General features: G+C 42.4%; 1 protein-coding gene across 2 annotated transcripts in view; it reads right to left on the bottom strand.

The window, feature by feature from the left end:
• Positions 1 to 2,418: 2,418 nt before the first annotated feature.
• Positions 2,419 to 21,010, bottom strand: part of LOC141082787 (prolactin-releasing peptide receptor-like) — a 53,712-nt gene continuing 35,120 nt past the window's right edge. The window contains exons 2-3 of one of the 2 annotated variants that reach the window (XM_073566715.1): positions 7,231 to 7,478; positions 2,419 to 5,495 (exon numbers count right to left, since the gene is read on the bottom strand). In XM_073566715.1, the coding sequence (XP_073422816.1) occupies positions 4,370 to 5,461 (1,092 nt within the window). In that variant the 5' untranslated portion in view covers positions 5,462 to 5,495; positions 7,231 to 7,478 and the 3' untranslated portion in view covers positions 2,419 to 4,369. The remainder of the gene's footprint in view (positions 5,496 to 7,230; positions 7,479 to 21,010) is intronic. The other variant, XM_073566714.1, reaches the window with a different exon arrangement.

Here is a 21,010-nt window from a genome sequence, read left to right as displayed (position 1 = left end):
GCCGACGTTAGGGGCATGCAGTCCAGGCAGCTGCCTAGGGCCCCTGCTCCCCCAGGGGCCCCCAGCTAGTATATCATGCAGCTGCTATGGGGCCTGTGAGGCAGGGGGGTCCGACTCCCCCCGCCGCCGCATTGAACTGTACCGGCGTCATAGACACACAGGTGCGCGATGACGACATATCATCACGAACTCACTGTGTACCAGGAAGAGAAGGCAGAGACAGGAGCCGGGAGCAGCACGGGGAGAGGTGAGGAGTGTTTTTTTAATGTAACAGTACTGGACTGTGGGGCCATTCTCTGGGGGGGAGATGCGGGCTGTGCTATATACCATGGTGCTGTATACCATGTGGGGCTATGCTGTATACCATGGTGCTGTGCTGTATACCATGGTGGTGTGCTGTATATCATGTGGGGCTGTGCTGTATACCATGGTGCTGTGCTGTATACCATGGTGCTGTATTTTATGCCATGGTGCTGTGCTGTATACCATGTGGGGCTGTGCTGTATACCATGTGGGGCTGTGCTGTATACCAAGGTGCTGTGCTGTATATCATTTGGGGCTGTGCTTTATACCATGGTGCTGTGCTGTATACCATGTGGGGCTGTGCTGTATACCATGCTGCTATGCTGTATACCATATGGGGCTATGCTGTATACCAAGGGTCTGTGCTGTATATCGTGTGGGGCTGTGCTGTATACCATGGTGCTGTGCTGTATGCCATGTGGGACTATGCTGTATACCATGTGGTGCTGTGCTATATATCATGTGGGGCTGTGCTATCTACCATGGTGCTTTGCTGTATACCATGTGTGGCTGTGCTATATACCATGGTGCTGTGCTGTATACCATGAGGGAGTGTGCTGTATACCATGATGCTGTGCTGTATACCGTGTGGTGCTGTACTATATACTATGAGGTGCTGTGCTATATGCCATGGTGCTGTGCTGTATACCATGTGGTGCTGTGCTATATACTATGTAATGCTGTGTTATATACCATGTGGTGCTGTGGTGTATACCATGTGGTGCTGTGCTATATACCATGTGGGGCTGTGCTATGTACTATGTGGGCTGTGTTATATACTGCGAGGCTGTGTTATTTAAATTGTGGCTGGGCTATATACTATGTGGCTGTGTTATATACCATGGGGGGTACATTATACATTATATTCTATGGGAGAGGCTGTGTTATATAATATGGGGGGCTACATTATATTCTATGCGGAGGTGGACTGTATTATATTCTGTTTGGGGCTACATTATATTCTATGGGGGGTGATTGCATCATACTCTATGAGGGGGCTACATTGTATTCTATGGGGGGCTAGATTATATTCTATGGGGAGCTAGAATATATTGTATGGGGGCTTCATTATGCTTTATGGGGGGCTATATTATATTCTATTGGGGCTGCATTATACTATATGAGGAGGGCTGCATTATATTCTATGGGGGGCTGCATTATATTCTATGTGGGGCTGCATTATACTCTGAGGAGGCTGCCATATATTCTATGGAGGGGCTGTATTATACTATATGAGGGGGGCTGCATTATATTCTATGGGGGGTTACATTATATTCTGTGGGGTGGCTGCATTATGCTCTAAGAGGTGGCTGCATTATACTATAAGAGGGGGATGCATTATATTCTATGGGGGTTACATTATATTGTATGGTGGGGCTGCATTATACTATGTGGGTTGGCTGCATTATGCTCTATATGGTGGCTGCATCATGCTATATGTGGGCTGCATTATACTATATCGAGGACTATGGGGAATACATTATACTATATGAAGAACTATGGGGTGCATTCTACTATGTGAAGTGAATTATACTATATGGAGGACTGAGCAGTACATTTTAATATATGGAGCACTATGAGGAGTGTATTATACTATATGGATGACTGAGCAGTGTATTAATTTAATATATGGAGGAGTGTATTATATTATATGGAGGACTGAGGAGTGTATTATACTATATGGAGGACTATGGGGAGTGTATTATACCATATGGAGGACTGAGGAGTGTATTATACTATATGGAGGACTATGGGGCACATTATATTATATAGAGGACTACGGGGTGTAAACGGTAGATGTGCTCCTGATAACATGATACTGTATGGGGACAGATTGATCCATTAGTGATCGTTCTGTCCATATCATTCTTTCTCAAAATGTGGAATGAGGCCGGGAAACAAGTGTTGAACGACTTCAATATTGTCGATCACACTCATTTAGCGTCCTGAACTCAGCGCATGTAAATACAATCGAAATGCTTCTGTGTGATGTGCAATATGTTAGCATTTGGGGCCCCATTTTAGACTTTGCCTAGGGCCATACTTTGCCTAAAACCGGCCCTGGAGCCCACAATAAAGAAATACAAAAAAGAAGAAAAAAAACAGCAATTCTGCTTTTTAATCTTTTTATTTTTACATTATTTATGCACAAATAAAATGTTAACTTTATTATATAGTGATAACAAATGCATAGTTTTGTTTATGCTATATATTTTGAAGAAAAATACATTTAATGTGACCGTAAGTTTTCCAAATTTCGTCAAAGGAGCTGGGTAAGGGTTTATTTTTTGCATGACAAGACTTAGATAACAGTGGTACCATTTTCAGAAACATACAACTGCTTGATAACTTTTTATTACACTTTTTGGGAGGTGACATGTACAAAAGAAACAGCAATTTTGTTTTCTCTATCTTCCTAACGCTGTTCAATTTTCAATGCAATTGACATATCATGTTAACTTTTTTGAAGATTGATACGATAATGAGAATATCCAATTTATTTTTTATGTTTTTACAGAAAAAACATTTGTGAGGTTTACCATATTCTAAGATCCATGACTTTTTTCATTTTTTTCCATAGAAATAATTGTATGAGTGCTTATTTTTTTACTTTAGTAACTCCGATTTTGGGCACATGCAACTTTTTGATCACTTTTTATTTCATTTTATTTTTTTGTGAGGGTGGATGAGTAAAAAACATAATTTCAGATTTTGGTTTTTCCTTTTTTTTTTTTTTTTTTTTTAACACCCCCTCGCCAGATGGGATAAATAATCATATAGCCTTACAAAACTGGTCAATACGGTTCCAAGAATAGCCAAATTACATATTTTTATGTTTTGCTACTTTTGCAAAAGAAGATCACTTGCAAATAAAAAATATTTTTTTATTTTTTCAATTTTATAGCTACGCGAGGGCTTGTTTATTTCAGTAACAGACTGTGGTTGTTACTAGTGTGATTTTTAGACATGTATAGCTTTTTATCACTTTTTATTTCACCTTCTGCGAGACAGCATGAAAAAAAATGGCAAATTTAGAATTGTCTTAATTTTCAGTTATTTTTGCAGCATTTATGTTGTGGAATCAATAATGATATGGTCTTATAAAACACGTCACTACCAAATCTGTGACTTAAGGTACTTTTATAGTTTTCCATATTAAGCATTCTTGTTACTGGAAAACTGGGATTTTGAGGAGAATATTTTTACTTGTTTTTCTAAAGATATAAATACACTTTTTTACAATATTCATTAGTCTCTCAAGGGACATGAACATGTGATTCCATAAGGAATACACTTCAATTCACGCGTAGCACAGTGAATTCTCTCATCTTGTCAGTGTAAGATCATCAGGCTTCCAGTTGCCAACATCAGCTCATCAGTACCTGAGATTATCTGTGGGGATGCCGGTGCACTGACAGAAGGAGGACGCTCCCTCTGTCAAAGTCATCAAGGGCAGCTGTCAGCATTGACACCGACGTTGTACCATGAAATCGGCATGACGTACACATGGAATTCCTTGTTTGTAGCTACTTTGTGGATATGTCTTGCTAAAAAAAATTAAATAAAGAAAAGCAATACAACATAGCATTTAAGTGCTTATATAAGTATATTTTGTATATACAAAATGGAACGAAACTACTTTCTAAAAACATAAACGGCAATAATCTCAATTTTTGTAAAGCTGTATATATATTCATATTAGGATTGTACGAGCAAAACAATATACATACACCTAATGAACTATAAAACTACGCAAAAAATAAAAATAACATTACTAATTTAACAGAACATAGTGTTGACCCACAAATCATAAATTTACTATACAGACACAAAATAATTCTTAGTCAATGGAATTTCATATTATAATATTGTAGGTCCCTGAGAAAAATCCATTGGTTAAAAAAGTGCCCATCTTGATTGAATAATGCAAATTTTAACAAAATAATTCAATAACTCCGCACAATGGATGGAAACCATTGAGTCTGTACACACAAAGCAAATTTACACACAATAAAAAACATTTTACTCCAATGCACAGATGACTGATAAAGCCAAAACTAGGCTTCTAGTTGAAGGAGAACCTTCCTTGAAAGGTTATCTTGTCAGACAGGACCATGGGAACATCAGCTAGCGTAGAGCAAGTGTTGAGTCTGGAGTTCTTGCTTGACATCATGCTGGCTCTCTTCTTCTGGTGGAAGAAGTAATTTCGAAGATGAAAACGGAATTTGTCATGCAAAGAAGAATAAATGAAAGGGTTGTAGCATGCAGAGCTCATTGCAATAAGGTGGCAGGTGACCTGAATGACATTAATATAATTCTTATCTAAAATCGTAAACTCTTCGTCAATGTCCCGGATGAGGTTGACCACTTGAAGAGGCAGCCAACATATGGCAAAGGCCATGACTGAAATGATGAGCATTCGGAATGTTTTCTGCTTCTTTTTAGACCATTTGTCTTGATTGTGGGTGGCTGCCCCTGGGACATTTCTCTTCCTAAGGTGGTAGGCAATAGCACAATAAGAAATGGTGACGGCAGAAAGTGGAAGCATGTAAGACAACAGCAACATAGTGCATGAGTATAGAAGTCTTTGGTTTTCTTGGTGCTTCCAAAACTCTTCACAAATGATCATGTTATGGCCAACATTTTTGAGATCCAGGTAATGAGTATGCATGGATGTTGGCAGAGAAACCCCAATGGAAACTATCCAGATGACTGTTACAATATAAATACACAATTTACAACCAATTCTCCTTCGGATAGGATAGACCACCACCACGTACCGGTCTACTGCAATAGCAGTCAGTGATAAGACGGACACAAAGACAGTTGCAGCTTGCATTAGTGTGACGAAGTGGCACATAAATTCCCCAAACAGCCACCCCCGGACTTCAAAAGCATAAGAGACTGTCAATGGCACACAGAAAATGCACATGACCAAATCTGCTGCTGCCAGGTTCCCAATGAGAAAATTGGTGGTGTTGTGAAGCTTCTTGGTAAAGGCAATGAGAAGTATCAGAACACTATTTCCTAAACAAGCCACGGTCACCAACAAGGCATACAGAGGAATAAACAGAGGCTTCATGTCAAAGAGGAGATCCAGGCCTGAGAAAGACTGCGATGCATTCTTTATAGATTCATTGGATAGCTGTACAGACATAATTTTCAAGCTTGTGTGGGTTCTTGATGCATTTCTGAAACAATGAAAATAAGAGGTTTAGCACCTAAAGAATTTTATTTCACAATGGGACATTTCTGCATTAAATTAAAGCTTTATTTTTTGGGGGGAGCCCAAGCTAAGCTCTGCATCACTGTAATGGTAGCCAAGACTTGATAAGCTTTTTGCTTATATACATTACATTCACTGTGTGTCGGCACACTGCAATTAATGAATACATGAATTCCACTTATGATACACATATAAAAAAAATGTGATGTGCTGAGTTAACATTTTTTTTAATCAAAATGTGTACAAGCCATCCACTAGTGACAAGGTGACACCAAAGAATGGGAGTATAAACTAAGCTCTTATTAAAACCTGTCTGGGAAAAATGGCAGAAGAAGGTTGCACTGTCCAGAGAGCTACCAAAATGCAAAAGAAAAACCAACATATTTGTATAGAGCTGCTGTTAATGCAAAGTGCATACACAAATAGTGTAGTATCATAATGTCGGTATTGGTTCCTACATATGTAGATTGACATTTCCTGATTTCTGCAGTTCACTTGTCTGCTATGCTGTGTAGCCTGGGAAGGATGAACAGAGTCATCTCATTATTATTAGAGGGTTGATGATTTAATAGCAGTTCTGCTGTAATCCTCTAGAGGTAGAATCAAAGTAAATCAATAAAGCTTTTTATGCATCTTTCCAGCCATTCCTTGTCTTTAAAGAAGGCCTGGCACTTGCTTCAAAAAATTGAGTGAAATAGTTTTTTAAAAATCTCAATATCCCTCCCACAGCGGTGTCACTCCATTGCAGAGATGTTCACATTTGTTTCTTCTGTAGGGCAGTATGTGAAATATCTTGGCTTCTATTCCAACTGGCCATTTCTTTCAGCCTTCCATTGGGGGTAGGCACTTTTACCCCTCCCTCCCTCCCACATACTGCCAATCAAAAACATCTGGCGTGAGGAAAGTGCATGCTCCCAGAGAAGACACTGAAGAAATTCCTGTTGGTCTGCACGCAGAAATTTCACATACTGCACCAAATGCAACAAATGTGAATACCTCTGCAATGGAACAATGCAACACAAATTGGAAAAGACTAGTAGAATTAGGGGACTTCAGGGGCTTTACAAGATCTATAATTCAATTTTTTATAAGCAATTGACAGGTCATCTTTAAAAGGAGAGAGTTTACTCCACCTATTCCTGGAGGCTGTAAAAATCTCTAACATGTACTTGGTCTCGACCTTATTGATGCGCAAAGCAATACTCTTTGCTCTACTGTGTATATAGGCAACACAGAGAGGAAGTGGGACCAGAGAAGGCATGACCTGTATGTCACTAGCTATAACTTTAGGGAAGTAACTCAATAGTACCTCTGTAGAACTACATGGCCTCATTATGGTGTTGATATTGGTCTTTATTGGCTGATATTGGTCTTTAAGTGGCTTTGTTCAGTAGCAGTATAGTAGTATTATTTATTTATTTTGCTTAATATTTTATTTCACAGTATTATTTCAGTACAAGGCAAACTCATGTAGAAAAAACTAAATGATAATACTATATCTCTACATTCATTTACCCTACCCAAAAAGGAAAAAAAAATGTTTTTAAACCATAATAATTTTCATGATCGATAACTCTCCATACAATACTTTAACTGTAGGGGGCGGCTTTGCGGTGGTGAGAAGTAATCAAGCTGTGAGTTATTATTGGTAATGCTTGTCTTTATGGAGGACATGATGTGTTATTAAAAAAAGCTCTTACTGAGTTACATACAATGAAACCTCTTTAAGGCAACCACCCAAAATTGCACAAAAGTGGTCTTTCAGGTAGGGCTGATCTTCTCAATGGAGATGGCCGGAAATCTGATCCGGAAAAGGGATGGTCTTCTTAAAAAGGCTGTCTTGTGAGAAGCATTAGCTGTATTTTTTAAGGGGAGACAGACATTTGCCTTTGAGCTTGTGCCCTTTTGAGATGATTCAAATACTCTTGAGTCTTGACCAGATGGAAAACTGTGGGGACAAAAAAATTGAAGTGTTCAAAAAAACAACCCAAACCATAAAAATTAGACTCCAAAAAGGCACATGCAATTATGTAAGTTTTGCCATTTCCATAATCATTCACAAAATCATGTTGCAAAATATAGAGATAAGCTTTAAACTCTTAATTAAAGTCTGATATTAAAAAAGTGATAAAAATCTAGTTTAGTTTTTGTATATTAAATAAAAGTGAAGGATGGGATTATACCCTAATAGATCCCTTTAAAGTCATAGGAATTACGGTATTTTCACCTGCATATCCCTATGATCCTTATGTATAATAATTGATGTAAAAAATTGAGTAGGATTTATTTTTGCACTAATCAGGACTAAGCGACTCCCTATAGACAACATCAAGGGATAATAAAATACTATGAACCCTCCCCGGGTGAGAATGTAATTTATATACAAATGAGTGGTAATGAATATAAAAGAGTTGCAAAGTTTGTCAAAAGTCACTCCATCCCTCAAGTAATTTTATATCTATTGTCGCTATGTTTTCAATTTTTCCATTTTGCAAACCTTCTGGCTTTTTGTGTTAAGTTGAAAAAAAGTTAGGCTTTTTATTCATGAACCACATGCTCCATTTTGAAGTATTTGGCACAAAACATGGTAATGAATACCACAAGACAAAAAAGTGACTTAAAAAAATGCAAAGATTAATTGGGGTCAAGGTGTTGGTTTTATTAGCCACTAGACTATTTATTCTATTACCGTTAAGTAGTTTTCTTGCAATAAATTGTCTAGTGTGCTTATTAGTAGAATAATTCCATCAACTAATGCTAAGCTTTTATATCAGAAAACCAGTCATAAAAATAGTAAATCAACAATCTTTGCTTTACGAGCATCTTGTCTAGTTGTAGGTGGCTGTAATTTGGCCATAGTATAGCCTGGGTTTGAGACGGCAGGGGACACCGAGGATAAGGTAGAAGGGGGTTATAACCACTTCTGTCTCTTGTTTTCCAAGAGTTCCACATTTGGAAGAGTAAAAGGGAAAATGTTCTAGTGCTGAGATAATCCTATACATGTGCCCATGCTATGGTATTGTCTTATTTGCTATGTCCAACTGCAGAGAACAGCTCCAGGTCGTGGTCTGCACATACTACAGCTGCTTATTAGGTGAGGAAGTATAAGTAACTTATAATAAGTGAGTGTACAAATCAGATATACAGTAACACGTTTCCCTGACTTTTTTATCACAGGAGTGTTTGTTTCTAATCTGTCACCAGCCCTCTGAGCTCATCATAATTCAAGTTAGTTATGTAAGGGCGCCAGTGAGCACTGAGGTCATATGTCACTGACTTGATTTAGGATATGCTAAGAGGAATGGTGACACATTAGAAACAAACGCACCTGTGAAAAAACAGGCAGGGAAATGTGTCATAGCTGAGAACCCTTGATGTGACATCTTGTATAGTCACTTATTCTTTCTCACCTGGACAAGAAATGTGGTATGTGCCAACCATGAACTGAAGCAGCTCTGCTGTGCCAACCATGAACTGGAGCAGCTCTGCTGTTCCAACCATGAACTGGAGCAGCTTTGCTGTGTCAACCATGAACTTGAGCAACTCTGCTGTGCTAATTATGAACTGGAGCAGCTTTGCATGGTATGACAAAGCAAGTAAGACAGTACATAGCCAGGCACAGTTAAGATTTTCTCAGCTCAGAAACATTTTTTTAAACACATCACTTGTGGAACTTATTATTCCAATATCTATTAATTGCATGACCCTGTCACCTGCTCATTGTTTTTTCTTCCCTGAGCCACTTTTGGTACATGCTAAATAGTCCAAGATGGGAACACTCAGCTGATTCACTGTGACCCAGTAACTAGCAATCTTAATTTGGCTTTTGTCAAAGTCTCCAAGATTCTTACACTTTTGTGTTTTTTTCTGGTTTCAAAAAGATTCATTATCATCTTTTCACCTTTTTTTCTGGAATGGGACTGCAGAATCTGTAAAGCTAGAATGAATCAGCTGAAAAAATTGGAGGATGGGTGGGCTAAGAATTTTTACCTCCTGGCATTCCAAGCTATACTTTTGGCTCCACATTGTATGCATGGCACTGCAAAGATAATGTCATGCCACCTCAGCTAATTAAAAGAAGAGTGGGGAATGCCAGGAGGAAAAGAGATTCAGGAGCATCCCATTCAGTGGTAATAGATCAGACCTAGCCCATGGATCGGAGTCCTGTGAATCGATCCTCCCATCTCTAACTACAGATATGTTAACTTATATTTCATTATAAAATGGTTGCCAAAAAATGAGTTTACTACTATTGTAAAAGTGATCAAAATGTTTTTAACTCCTCAATGACCGCCAATACATCTTTTTACTGACCAGAGATATAAGAGACTAGCATTCCCTTACCGGTGACAATCCAGCAGCTGTCGGCGGTACACTATAGCTGACAACTTGCTTCATCAGCCACGATCAGTGTTGTCACCGTCCATATCTATTTAACCCCTTAGATGGTGCTGTCAAAAGTGATTACATCATATAAATGGTTAACTGAGTGTGGGGGCTTCCAATTTAACCCCATCCGCACCCAGAGATCATGATTGTGTTGTCCTGAAGTTTGCCATGGCAATTCACGGCCAAATAGCGGCCTTAGAGTTTGCCGGCTACAGCGGCCTGTTCAGAAGTTAGTGACATTTAGATAGTAAAAATAAAATTTTTAATTTCTGTCATGCCACTTGACATTAATTCCTGAAAATCACCTGAAGGGTTAACCCCTTTACCCCCAAGGGTAGTTTGCAATTTAATGACCCGGCCAATTTTTTCAATTCTTACTACTGTCCCTTTATGAGGTAATAACTCTGGAACGCTTCCATGTATCCCGGTGATTCTGACACTGTTTTCTCGTGACATATTGTACTTCATGTTAGTGGTAAAATTTCATTCATATAACTTGCGCTTATTTGTGAAAAAAAACAGAAATTTGGCAAAAATTTTGAAAATTTCGCAATTTTCCAACTTTGAATTTTTATGCCCTTAAATCACACAAAAAAACTTAATAAGTAACATTTCCCACATGTTTCCTTTACATCAGCACAATTTTGGAACATAATTTTTATTTTGTTAGGAAGTTATAAGGGTGAAAGTTGACCAGCGATTTCTCATTTTTACAACACCATTTTTTTTAGGGACCACATCACATTTGAAGCCACTTTGCGGGGTGTATATGATAGAAAATACCCAAAAGTGACACCATTCTAAAAACTGCACCCCTCAAGGTGCTCAACACTACCTTCAAGAAGTTTATTAACCCTTCAGGTGCTTCACAGGAATTTTTTGAATGTTTAAAAAAAATGAACATTTAACTTTTTTCACACAAAAAAATTACTTCAGGTCCAATTTTTTTTATTTTACCAAGGGTAACAGGATAAATTGGACTGCAAAAGTTATTGTTCAATTTGTCCTGAGTACATTGATACCTGAAATTTGGGTGGAATCACTGTTTCGGCGCATGGCAGAGCTCAGAAGGGAAGTAGCGCCGTTTGACTTTTTCAATGGAAAACTATGGAATTGAGATCGGACACCATGTCACATTTGGAGAGCCCCTGATGTGGAAACCCCCCACAAGTGATCCCATTTTGGAAACTAGACCCCCCTAAGGAACTTATCTAGATAGTGGTGAGAACTTTGAACCCCCATGGGCTTCACATAAGTATACAACGTACAGCAGTAAATTAAAAAATCATATTTTTTCCACAAAAATGATCTTTTCACCCCCAATTTTTATTTTTCCAAGGGTAACAGGACCACAAAAGTTATTGTGCAATTTGTCCTGAGTACGCTAATACCCTATATGTGGGGGTAAACCTAGAGGCGTATCTAGGCTTCCTGGCACCCGGGGCAAGAATTTGGTTTGGCGCCCCCCCCCAAGTACATATGCGACTTGCACTCTTAGCCATGTACCCACGAGCTACTCTCCCTAATGCTCTCAATGTTCAGTAAAAAACTGAAAGCAGGAAGAGAAGCTCGTTGTCAAGTATGAAAATCGCATATGAGTGAAGTGTCCATGTGATGACACTGGAACCTGCAGAGCGGAGTCCTGACATGGCAGCTTCTGAATTCTCACAACGAATGCACTGCACACTATTAGGATTCTCCCTTGCCGATGTACAGTCATGTCAGCACAAGCATGTGATTTGTATACTTCTGGCCACATTCCGACTAGACGTGCCCGGCCTCGCTCAGTTCATTTTCATTGAGTGAGGCCACACATGTCTAGTCAGCATGTGACTGCATGTATGTAAATTACCGGCACAAGAGAATCCTGACAGCGTTCAGTCAGCACTGTGAGAATTCAGAAGTCTGCAGTCACATAGAATGACTGCAGACTCAGCATAAGCCTGGACAACCCCTTTAATGTTCCTAACAAATAAAAACATGAGAATTAGTCAGTATCACAAATAACATTTACATCCAGGTACCTTATAGATGACGTCTCTGCAGTCGTTCTCCTTTTCTTCTTCTTGTCCAAACCCCATGATGAGTTCTCTCATCCACAGCGGCCTCTGTAGACTTCCATCTTCTCTGGTCTTCTGCAGCAAATCTCCACACGATGCCCTTAAAGATAGAAGTGTCATTATAATGCCCCTAAATAAAAATATCTGCAATATACTGTCACCTCACACTATTCCCCTCTCTCCTCTAACATCCCTCTGTTCACCATACTGTCTCCGCATATATTTACCCCCTCACTCTCTATACTGTCTGCTCACACATACCCCCGACTCCCCATACTGTGTCCACATACATTAACCCGTTCGCTCCCCATACTGTCTGCACCCAACCCCCATACTGTTTCCTCATACATACTCTGTGTCCTCAAATCTCCCCACACACATTAAATCCCCCCATCCCCACTCCAAATCCGTCAGACATATTAAATACCCCCCATCCACACTCCAAATCCCTCACACACATTAAATAACCCCCTATCCCCACTCCCAAATCCCCCCCACACATTATGTACCCCCCACTCCAAATCCCCCACATATTAACCCCATCCCTACTCATTAACCCCCCAAACAATAACCCCCATCCCCACTCATTAATTCCATCCCCACTCATTAACCCCCCCGTCCATACTCCCAAATCCCCCAACACATTATGTACCCCCCCACTCCAAATCCCCCACACATTAATTCCATCCCCACTCATTAACCCTCCAAAAATTAATTCCATCCCCACTCAATAACCCCCATTCCCACTCATTAACCCCCCACTCAATAACCCCCATCCCCACTCATTAACCCGCCACACATTAACCCCCCTCCCCACTCATTAACCCCCATCCCCACTCATTAACCCCCCACACATTAACCCCCATCCCCACTCATTAACCCCCCACACATTAACTCCCATCCCCACTCATTAACCCCCCACACATTAACCCCTATCCCCACTCATTAACCCCCCCTCAATAACCCCCATCCCCACTCATTAACCCACCACACATTAACCCCCATCCCCACTCATTAACCCCCCCACACATTAACCCCCATCCCCACTCATTAACCCCCCACACATTAACCCCCATCCCCACTCTTTACCCCCCACACAGTAACCCCATCCCCACTTATTAACCCCACTACACATTAACCCCATCCCCACTCATTAACCCCCCACACAGTAACCCCCATCCCCACTCTTTAACCCCCCCACACAGTAACCCCCATCCCCACTTATTAACCCCACTACACATTAACCCCATCCCCACTCTTTAACCCCCCCACACAGTAACCCCACTACACATTAACCCCCCACACACATTAACCCCATCCCCACTCATTAACCCCACTACACATTATCCCCATCCCCATTCATTAACCCCCATCGCCACACATTAACAACCCCCATCTTCGGTGGTTTCTTCAGCTCCACATTGGAGCACACTTACCACCAGCGCTGAGCGTTCACTCTGGGTGCCGGGGAGTGACGTCAGCAGCGTGATCTCATGACCTGATCACGCTGCTGACGTCGCTCTGGCCCGGCGGTCAGAGCTGCAATTGTACTGGTGTCTATACAGACGCCAGTACAATTGTTCCCTTGGAGCCGGCACACGCACCTTCTCTGCGCCAGCTGTCAGCTTGACAGCTGACACAGAGAACCGCCGACTCTCAGGCCAGGGGGCGGCAGAACGCAGCCGCCAGGGAGGACACTGCGGACCGTTGCATTAGGTGGCCCGGACTGCGCCCCCTGCCGGCTGCGCCCGAGGCCACTGCCCCGGCTGCCCCCCTAGATACACCCCTGGGTAAACCACTATTTGGGCTCATGGCAGCGCTTGGAAGGGAAGCAGCACCATTTGACCTTTTTGGCTGGAATTAAGATCAGACGCCATGTTGCGTTTGGAGAGCCACTGATGTGCCTAAACAGTGGAAACCCCCCACAAAAGACACCATTTTGGAAACTAGACCACCCAAGGAACTTATCTAGATGTGTCATGATCCAAGGTGGATCTGACAGTTTAAATGCACAAAGTGAACTTTTTTCCTTTGGCTTGGTGCCAAAGTGGTGTGATTGCCCCCGGTGGCCATTAGAATTATTACACTTGGTGTCGCTCATTCTAAGTTGCCCCGGTGGTGGTGAGCGGTAGTGCACTTTAGTTTCATTGGTTTAATGTGCACGTAATTATAAATCAGGTGTGTGGCTCTATAAAAGAGAGCCAGGGGTGTTCAATCACTGTTGGTGATATTGTGTTCGTCATTTGGGAAGCAAGCCTGGGTGAGGAAGGAGCTGAACATGAGTCCTGCGCTGTCCAGCCAGAGGGGACGAGTGGCAGCTATGTGGTCTGCAAGAAGGGCTGGCATGGCGTGGTGGAGTCACAGTTTATGGTGTCGGCAGGAAGTGTTTGCATGGCTTGGTGGAGTGATGACTATGGAGAGAGTTGCACTCAGCATGCGGGACTTGGTTGCTGAGAGCTGGACTCAAGCATGCTTGACTTTTTGGGCAGGAGCTGAACTCATCTTTGGGACTCTGTTACTGGACTTCTGCAATTTGTGGTGGACTCTGGAGGCAGTGTATCCAGGGTCCCGTGTGTCATATGGGTTCGCCTTGCGGTACTCGCTGCATCCAGACACGCGTGACCTTGACATTATCACCAACCCAACATTTTTTTTTCTGGTGAGCTTTGACCATGTGGAGACCGCTGGGTAATTGCTGCCGGGCCTCACTAAGGTGAGTGAGGAGTGGCATGGTGTGTTAGAGCCGCTGCAGCAGCAGTTATCAGGGTCTGGGGCCTCTGCTCAGGCAACCAGGAAATCAAAATGGCGGCTTTGGTAAATTTCGTGTCTGGCAAAAGCCCCCTTGAGTCGCTGCTAGGGAGCGGGACTTGTTATGAATGGGTCACCGAGGAGGAAAAAATAAACAACAAGCTAAGTCTCAGAAAACCAGAGAAGTTGGTAACTATGCAGATTGCAGATCCCTGAACTTAACCGCACAACTAGCAGCAGTCGTGGAGCGTTCCTACGATGGTCCTAGACGCCTCGTCACAACCGGAGAGCTACATAAGCCTAAAGCAGGAAAAGAGGAAAACTAACTGCCCAGAGCAGACCCCAAAGGGAAGACAGCCCCCCACATGTATTGACGGTGAAACAAGATGAAATTACAAACAAAGCCAGGAAAATAGGCTGAGCAAACGATGGGGCCAGGCTAACTAAAAAGGACAGGAAAGGAAAGACACTGTCTGCAATCTGCCAAAAAAAAGCCTACAAAAATATTGTCCAACACTTCTCATAGCAAAATTAACCCTGAAGTCACTAGACTTCTAAACCTATATCAGCACTCTGAAATATTCTGAGACAGAGCAAAAAAAGAGGCCAATCTAATAAGGAACAAAAAGCAGATTGGCAAATACTGATAAATAGGAGTGGAAATTCAGCATAGCCCCAGCAGGGGCAAGCTGATTACACAAAAAACTGAATTGACCAAAAGCGCAAGTGTGAAAATTAGCAAAAAAACAAACTTAACTTGAGAAGACTGGAAGAGAGCTGAAGTCCAGGACCTGAGAAGCAGACTGAATCACCAGCACCCGAATAGGGCGTCGGCTGTCTTATATCCAGTCTGATACTCCAGAGATCCAATCGTTATCTTCCTCATCAGGTGGCAGATCACTACCACTTAAACCAACAGCACTACCTCCTGTCACCACCAGAGGGAGAACGGAAGGGGAACTCTCAACTGGTGGAGCAGAAAATGAGTTCATGACAGTACCCCCCCTTGAGGAGGGGTCACCGAACCCTCATCCATGCCACCAGGCTGATCAGGATAGGCCCGGTGAAAAGCACGAACCAATTTAATGGGATGAATATCAGAGGCAGAGACCCAAGAATTATCCTCCTGGCCATAACCCTTCCATTTGACCAAATACTGGAGTCTCCGTCTAACCAAACGAGAATCCAATATTTTCTCTACCTCATATTCCACATTGCCTTTAACCAATACAGGATCAGGAGGTGCCGCCACAGGAACTACTGGCTCAACAAACCTCTTCAACAGTGACTTGTGAAATGCGTTATGGATTTTGAACGTAACTGGAAGAACCAATCGAAAAGAAACAGGATTAAGAATCTCCAAAATCTTATAAGGTCCAATAAATCTTGGCTTAAATATTGGAGATGCAACCTTCATAGGAATATTCTTAGACCACAACCAAACCATATCACCCACTTTAAGCCGGGGACCAATGGTTCTACGCCGGTTGGAAAAATGCTGGGCCTTTTCCTGAGAGAGTGACAACTTATCCACCACTTGGTCCCATATCTGCTGCATTCTCACAACCACAGTGTCCACACCTGGGGAGGACGAAGATTCCACTTGCCCTGAAGAGAATCGAGGATGAAACCCAAAATTACAGAAAAAGGGTGACATCAGAGTGGCAGAACTAGCTCTATTGTTCAGCGCAAATTCGGCCAAGGGCAAAAATGAGACCCAATCATCTTGATCAGCAGATATAAAACATCTTAAATAAGACTCCAGGGTCTGGTTTGCTCTCTCAGTCTGCCCATTGGCCTGGGGATGAAACGCGGAGGAGAAGGTTAACTGAATTCCCAGATGGGAACAAAAGGCTTTCCAGAATCTGGAAACAAACTGGACCCCTCTATCAGACACAATGTTCTCAGGAATCCCGTGTAACCGAACCACCTGTTGTAAAAACAAGGGCACCAACTCAGCGGAAGATGGCAACTTTGGGAATGGTACAAGATGGACCATCTTCGAAAATCTATCACAAATCACCCAGATAACAGTCATTCTCTGAGAGACAGGAAGATCAGAAATAAAATCCATTGAGATATGGGTCCATGGCCTCTTGGGCACCGGCAGGGGCATCAGCAACCCACTAGAATGAGAACAGGGTTTAGACCGAGAACAAGTCCCACAGGACTGTACAAAATTCCTGACATCATGAGATAAGGCAGGCCACCAAAACGACCGACTCACCAAATCTCTGGTACCAAAAATACCCGGATGACCAGCCAATGCGGAGCAATGGACTTCAGACATCACTCTCTTTCTCCACTGGTCAGGAACATGCAATCTTCCCATAGGGCAACGCTCCGGTTTATCCTCCTGAAATTCCTCCAGGGCGCGTCTCAAATCAGGCGAAATGGCAGAAAGAACTACCCCCTCACCTAGGATAGTAGTAGGCTCGGTCACATTAAGAGAATCAGCAAAGAAACTCCTAGAAAGGGCGTCTGCCTTAACATTCTTAGTGCCTGGAAGAAAAGAGACCACAAAATTAAAACACGTGAAAAACAAGGCCCATCTAGCCTGTCTAGGATTCAAGCGTTTGGCCGACTCCAGATAAATCAGATTCTTGTGATCGCTGAGGACCACAAATTGATGTCTAGCTCCCTCCAGCCAATGTCTCCACTCCTCAAATGCCCATTTCATGGCCAACAATTCCCGATTCCCCACATCATAGTTGCGTTCAGATGGGGAGAACTTTCGAGAAAAGAAGGCCTAGGGATTCATCTTAGAAGTCACAGGGTCTTTTTGGGACAACACAGCTCCTGCACCAATCTCAGAAGCGTCCACCTCCACTTGAAATGGAAGTGAGACATCAGGTTGCCGTAAAACTGGAGCTGAAGTAAATCTCCGCTTAAGCTCCTGAAATGCTGAGACAGCTTCAGGAGACCAATTCATCTCATCAGCTCCCTTCTTGGTCAGATCAGTCAGTGGTTTGACAATACTAGAAAAATTACTTATAAATTTACGATAGAAATTAGAAAAACCCAAAAACTTCTGGAGAGCCATCAAAGAAGTAGGCTGAACCCAATCATAAATGGCCTGTACCTTTGCCGGGTCCATTTCAATAGTCAATGGAGACAAGATAAATCCCAAAAATGAAATCCTCTGTACACCAAAGAGGCACTTCTATCCCTTAACAAACAGGGAATTCTCCCTCAAAATCCGGAACACAGTCCGGACTTGTTCCACATGGGAATCCCAATCACTAGAAAAGACCAAAATATCATCCAGATAGATGATCAAAAACTTATCCACATAGTCTCGGAAAATATCATTCATAAAGGACTGGAAGACAGAAGGGGCATTAGAGAGCCCAAAAGGCATCACCAGGTACTCAAAATGTCCCTCCGGAGTATTAAACGCCGTCTTCCATTCATCCCCGTGCTTGATGCGAAAAAGATTATATGCCCCCCTGAGATCAAGCTTAGTAAACCAGCAGGCACTCTTAACTCTGGAGAATAAATCCGACATCAGAGGTAACGGGTACTGATATTTAACCGTCATCTTGTTAAGGGAACGATAATCAATACACGGTCTTAATGAACTATCTTTCTTGGCCACAAAAAAAACAGCCCCTAAAGGTGACGAGGATGGTCTAATATGACCCTTCTCCAACGACTCCTTATAATAGGATCGCATAGCATCATGTTCGGGTACAGATAAGTTGAAAAGCCCATCCTTGGGAAATTTACACCCAGGCATCAACTCAATTGCACAGTCATAACTCCTATGAGGAGGCAAAGACGCAGACTTACTCTCACTTAAAACATCAGAGAAATCAGCCAGATAATCAGGAATATCATGAGACTGAGGAGAGGTGGAGAAAACAGGAGCGTCCCTAAGAACACACTGACAACCCCAACTCACCACAGACACAGATTTCCAATCCAAAACTGGGTTATGAGTTTGCAACCAGGGGAACCCCAGAACAATAGTATCACGCAAATTATGCAGCATCAAAAATTTACACTTTTCTTGGTGGTCTGGGGCAACTCGCATTATCACTTGGGTCCAAAACTGAGGTTTATTCTCCGCCAAAGGAGTGGCATCAATACCCCTCAAAGGAATAGGCATCTGCAGATGCGTCATGGACAGACCACAACGTTTAGCAAAGTCCAAATCCATCAGATTCAGAGCTGCTCTTGAATCCACAAAAGCCTTAGTGGAAAATGTGGACAAGGAGCAGATCAGAGTAATTGCCAATAAGAACTTAGGTTGTATACTGCCCACAGCAAATGTGTGTGCAAAACGTTTCTCTTGTTTAGGGCAGACAGAAATAGTATGAGAGGCGTCTCCACAGAAAAAACACAGCTTATTACGAATTCTAAACTCCCGACATTGCGCCCTAAACAAAACCCCATCACATTGCATAGGTTCAGACATTTGTTCAAAAGGTGGCAGCGCCTCCCATGTAGTTTTACGTTCACGTGAACGCCGATCAACTTTAATGGCTAATGACATAGAGCCATCCAGACCAGAGGGAACAGGAAATCCCACCATAACATCTTTTACGGTCTCTGACAAACCTTTCCGAAAGAGAGCTGCCAATGCACTATAATTCCATGTAGTAAGGACCGCCCACTTTTGGAAGTTTTGACAGTACAACTCTGCAGGATCCTGACCCTGGTTTAATGCCAACAGGGTTCTCTCAGCTTGATCAACGGCATTAGGTTCATCATACAACAACCCCAAGGCCTGAAAAAATGCATCCACGTTAGTCAGAATAGGATTTTCAGGTGTCAGAGAAAAAGCCCAATCTTGGGGATCGCCGCGCAGAAAGGAGATGACAATTTTAACCTGCTGCACAGTGCACCCCGATGAGTTAGGCTTCAAAGCAAGAAATAATTTACAATTATTCTTCAAATTCAGAAATTTAGACCGATCCCCAGATAACACATCAGGAGTAGGAATCTTGGGTTCAGCAGCATGTGACTGAATAAGGTAGGCGGAAATTCCCTGCACTTCAGCCGCAAGCTGCTCCACACGATCAGACAGTTGCTTAATCTCCATTAGGAAAAAAATCCTCCTACGGCCCCAGAGAAAAAGAGGAAAAAATACATAATAAAAAAAAAATTCTGACACTTTTTTTTTTTTTACTTTCTCTAACAATTCTTTCCTGCTTTTGAGTACCCTACAATCTGCGGTATGGCTGGTGATTCTGTTATGAATGGGTCACTGAGGAGGAAAAAATAAACAACAGGCTAAGTCTCCGAAAACCAGAGATGTTGGTAAATATACAGATTGCAGATCCCTGAACTTAACCGCACAACTAGCAGCAGTCGTGGAGCGTTCCTACGATGGTCCTAGATGCCTCGTCACAACCGGAGAGCTACATAAGCCTAAAGCAGGAAAAGAGGAAAACTAACTGCCCCAGAGCAGACCCCAAAGGAAAGACAGCCCCCCACATGTATTGACGGTGAAACAAGATGAAATTACAAACAAAGCCATGAAAATAGGCTGAGCAAACGATGGGGCCAGGCTAACTAAAAAGGACAGGAAAGGAAAGACACTGTCTGCAATCTGCCAAAAAAAAGCCTACAAAAATATTGTCCAACACTTCTGATAGCAAAATTAACCCTGAAGTCACTAGACTTCTAAATCTATATCAGCATTCTGAAATATTCTGAGACAGAGCAAAAAAGAGGCCAATCTAATAAGGAACAAAAAGCAGATTGGCAAATACTAATTAATAGGAGTGGAAATTCAGCATAGCCCCAGCAGGGGCAAGCTGATTACACAAAAAACTGAATTGACCAACAAGCGCCAGTGTGAACATTAGCAAAAAACAAACTTAACTTGAGAAGACTGTAAGAGAGCCAAAGTCCAGGACCTGAGAAGCAGACTGAATCACCAGCACCCGGATAGGGCGTCGGCTGTCTTATATCCAGTCTGATATTCTAGAGATCCAATCGTTATCTTCCTCATCAGGTGGCAGATCACTACCACTTAAGCCAACAGCACTACCTCCTGTCACCACCAGAGGGAGAACGGAAGGGGATCTCTCAACTGGTGGAGCAGAAAATGAGTTCATGACAGAGACTTGTTCATACAGGTGGACGTAACCAGACAGGTGGGTGGAGTTGGTGATCCCCATGGTGCTGTCTGGGGTTCCCCAAGGTGAAGGGGTACGTCCCTGTGGTGAGCAGACTGGTGTGATAATCCGCGGGGCTTACGCCAAATCTTCAAATACCACCGAAGAAGCCGCCCCTCCTGGTCATGTGGAGGCGACCAGCGAGTGTATATATC

This window comes from Dendrobates tinctorius, unplaced genomic scaffold (assembly GCF_039654945.1).
Source record: "Dendrobates tinctorius isolate UK_male_01 unplaced genomic scaffold, ASM3965494v1 ptg000019l, whole genome shotgun sequence".
Taxonomy (NCBI): Eukaryota; Metazoa; Chordata; class Amphibia; order Anura; family Dendrobatidae; genus Dendrobates; species Dendrobates tinctorius.
Note: the sequence above shows the minus strand (reverse complement) of the source record. Positions and strands in the feature narration are given on the sequence as shown.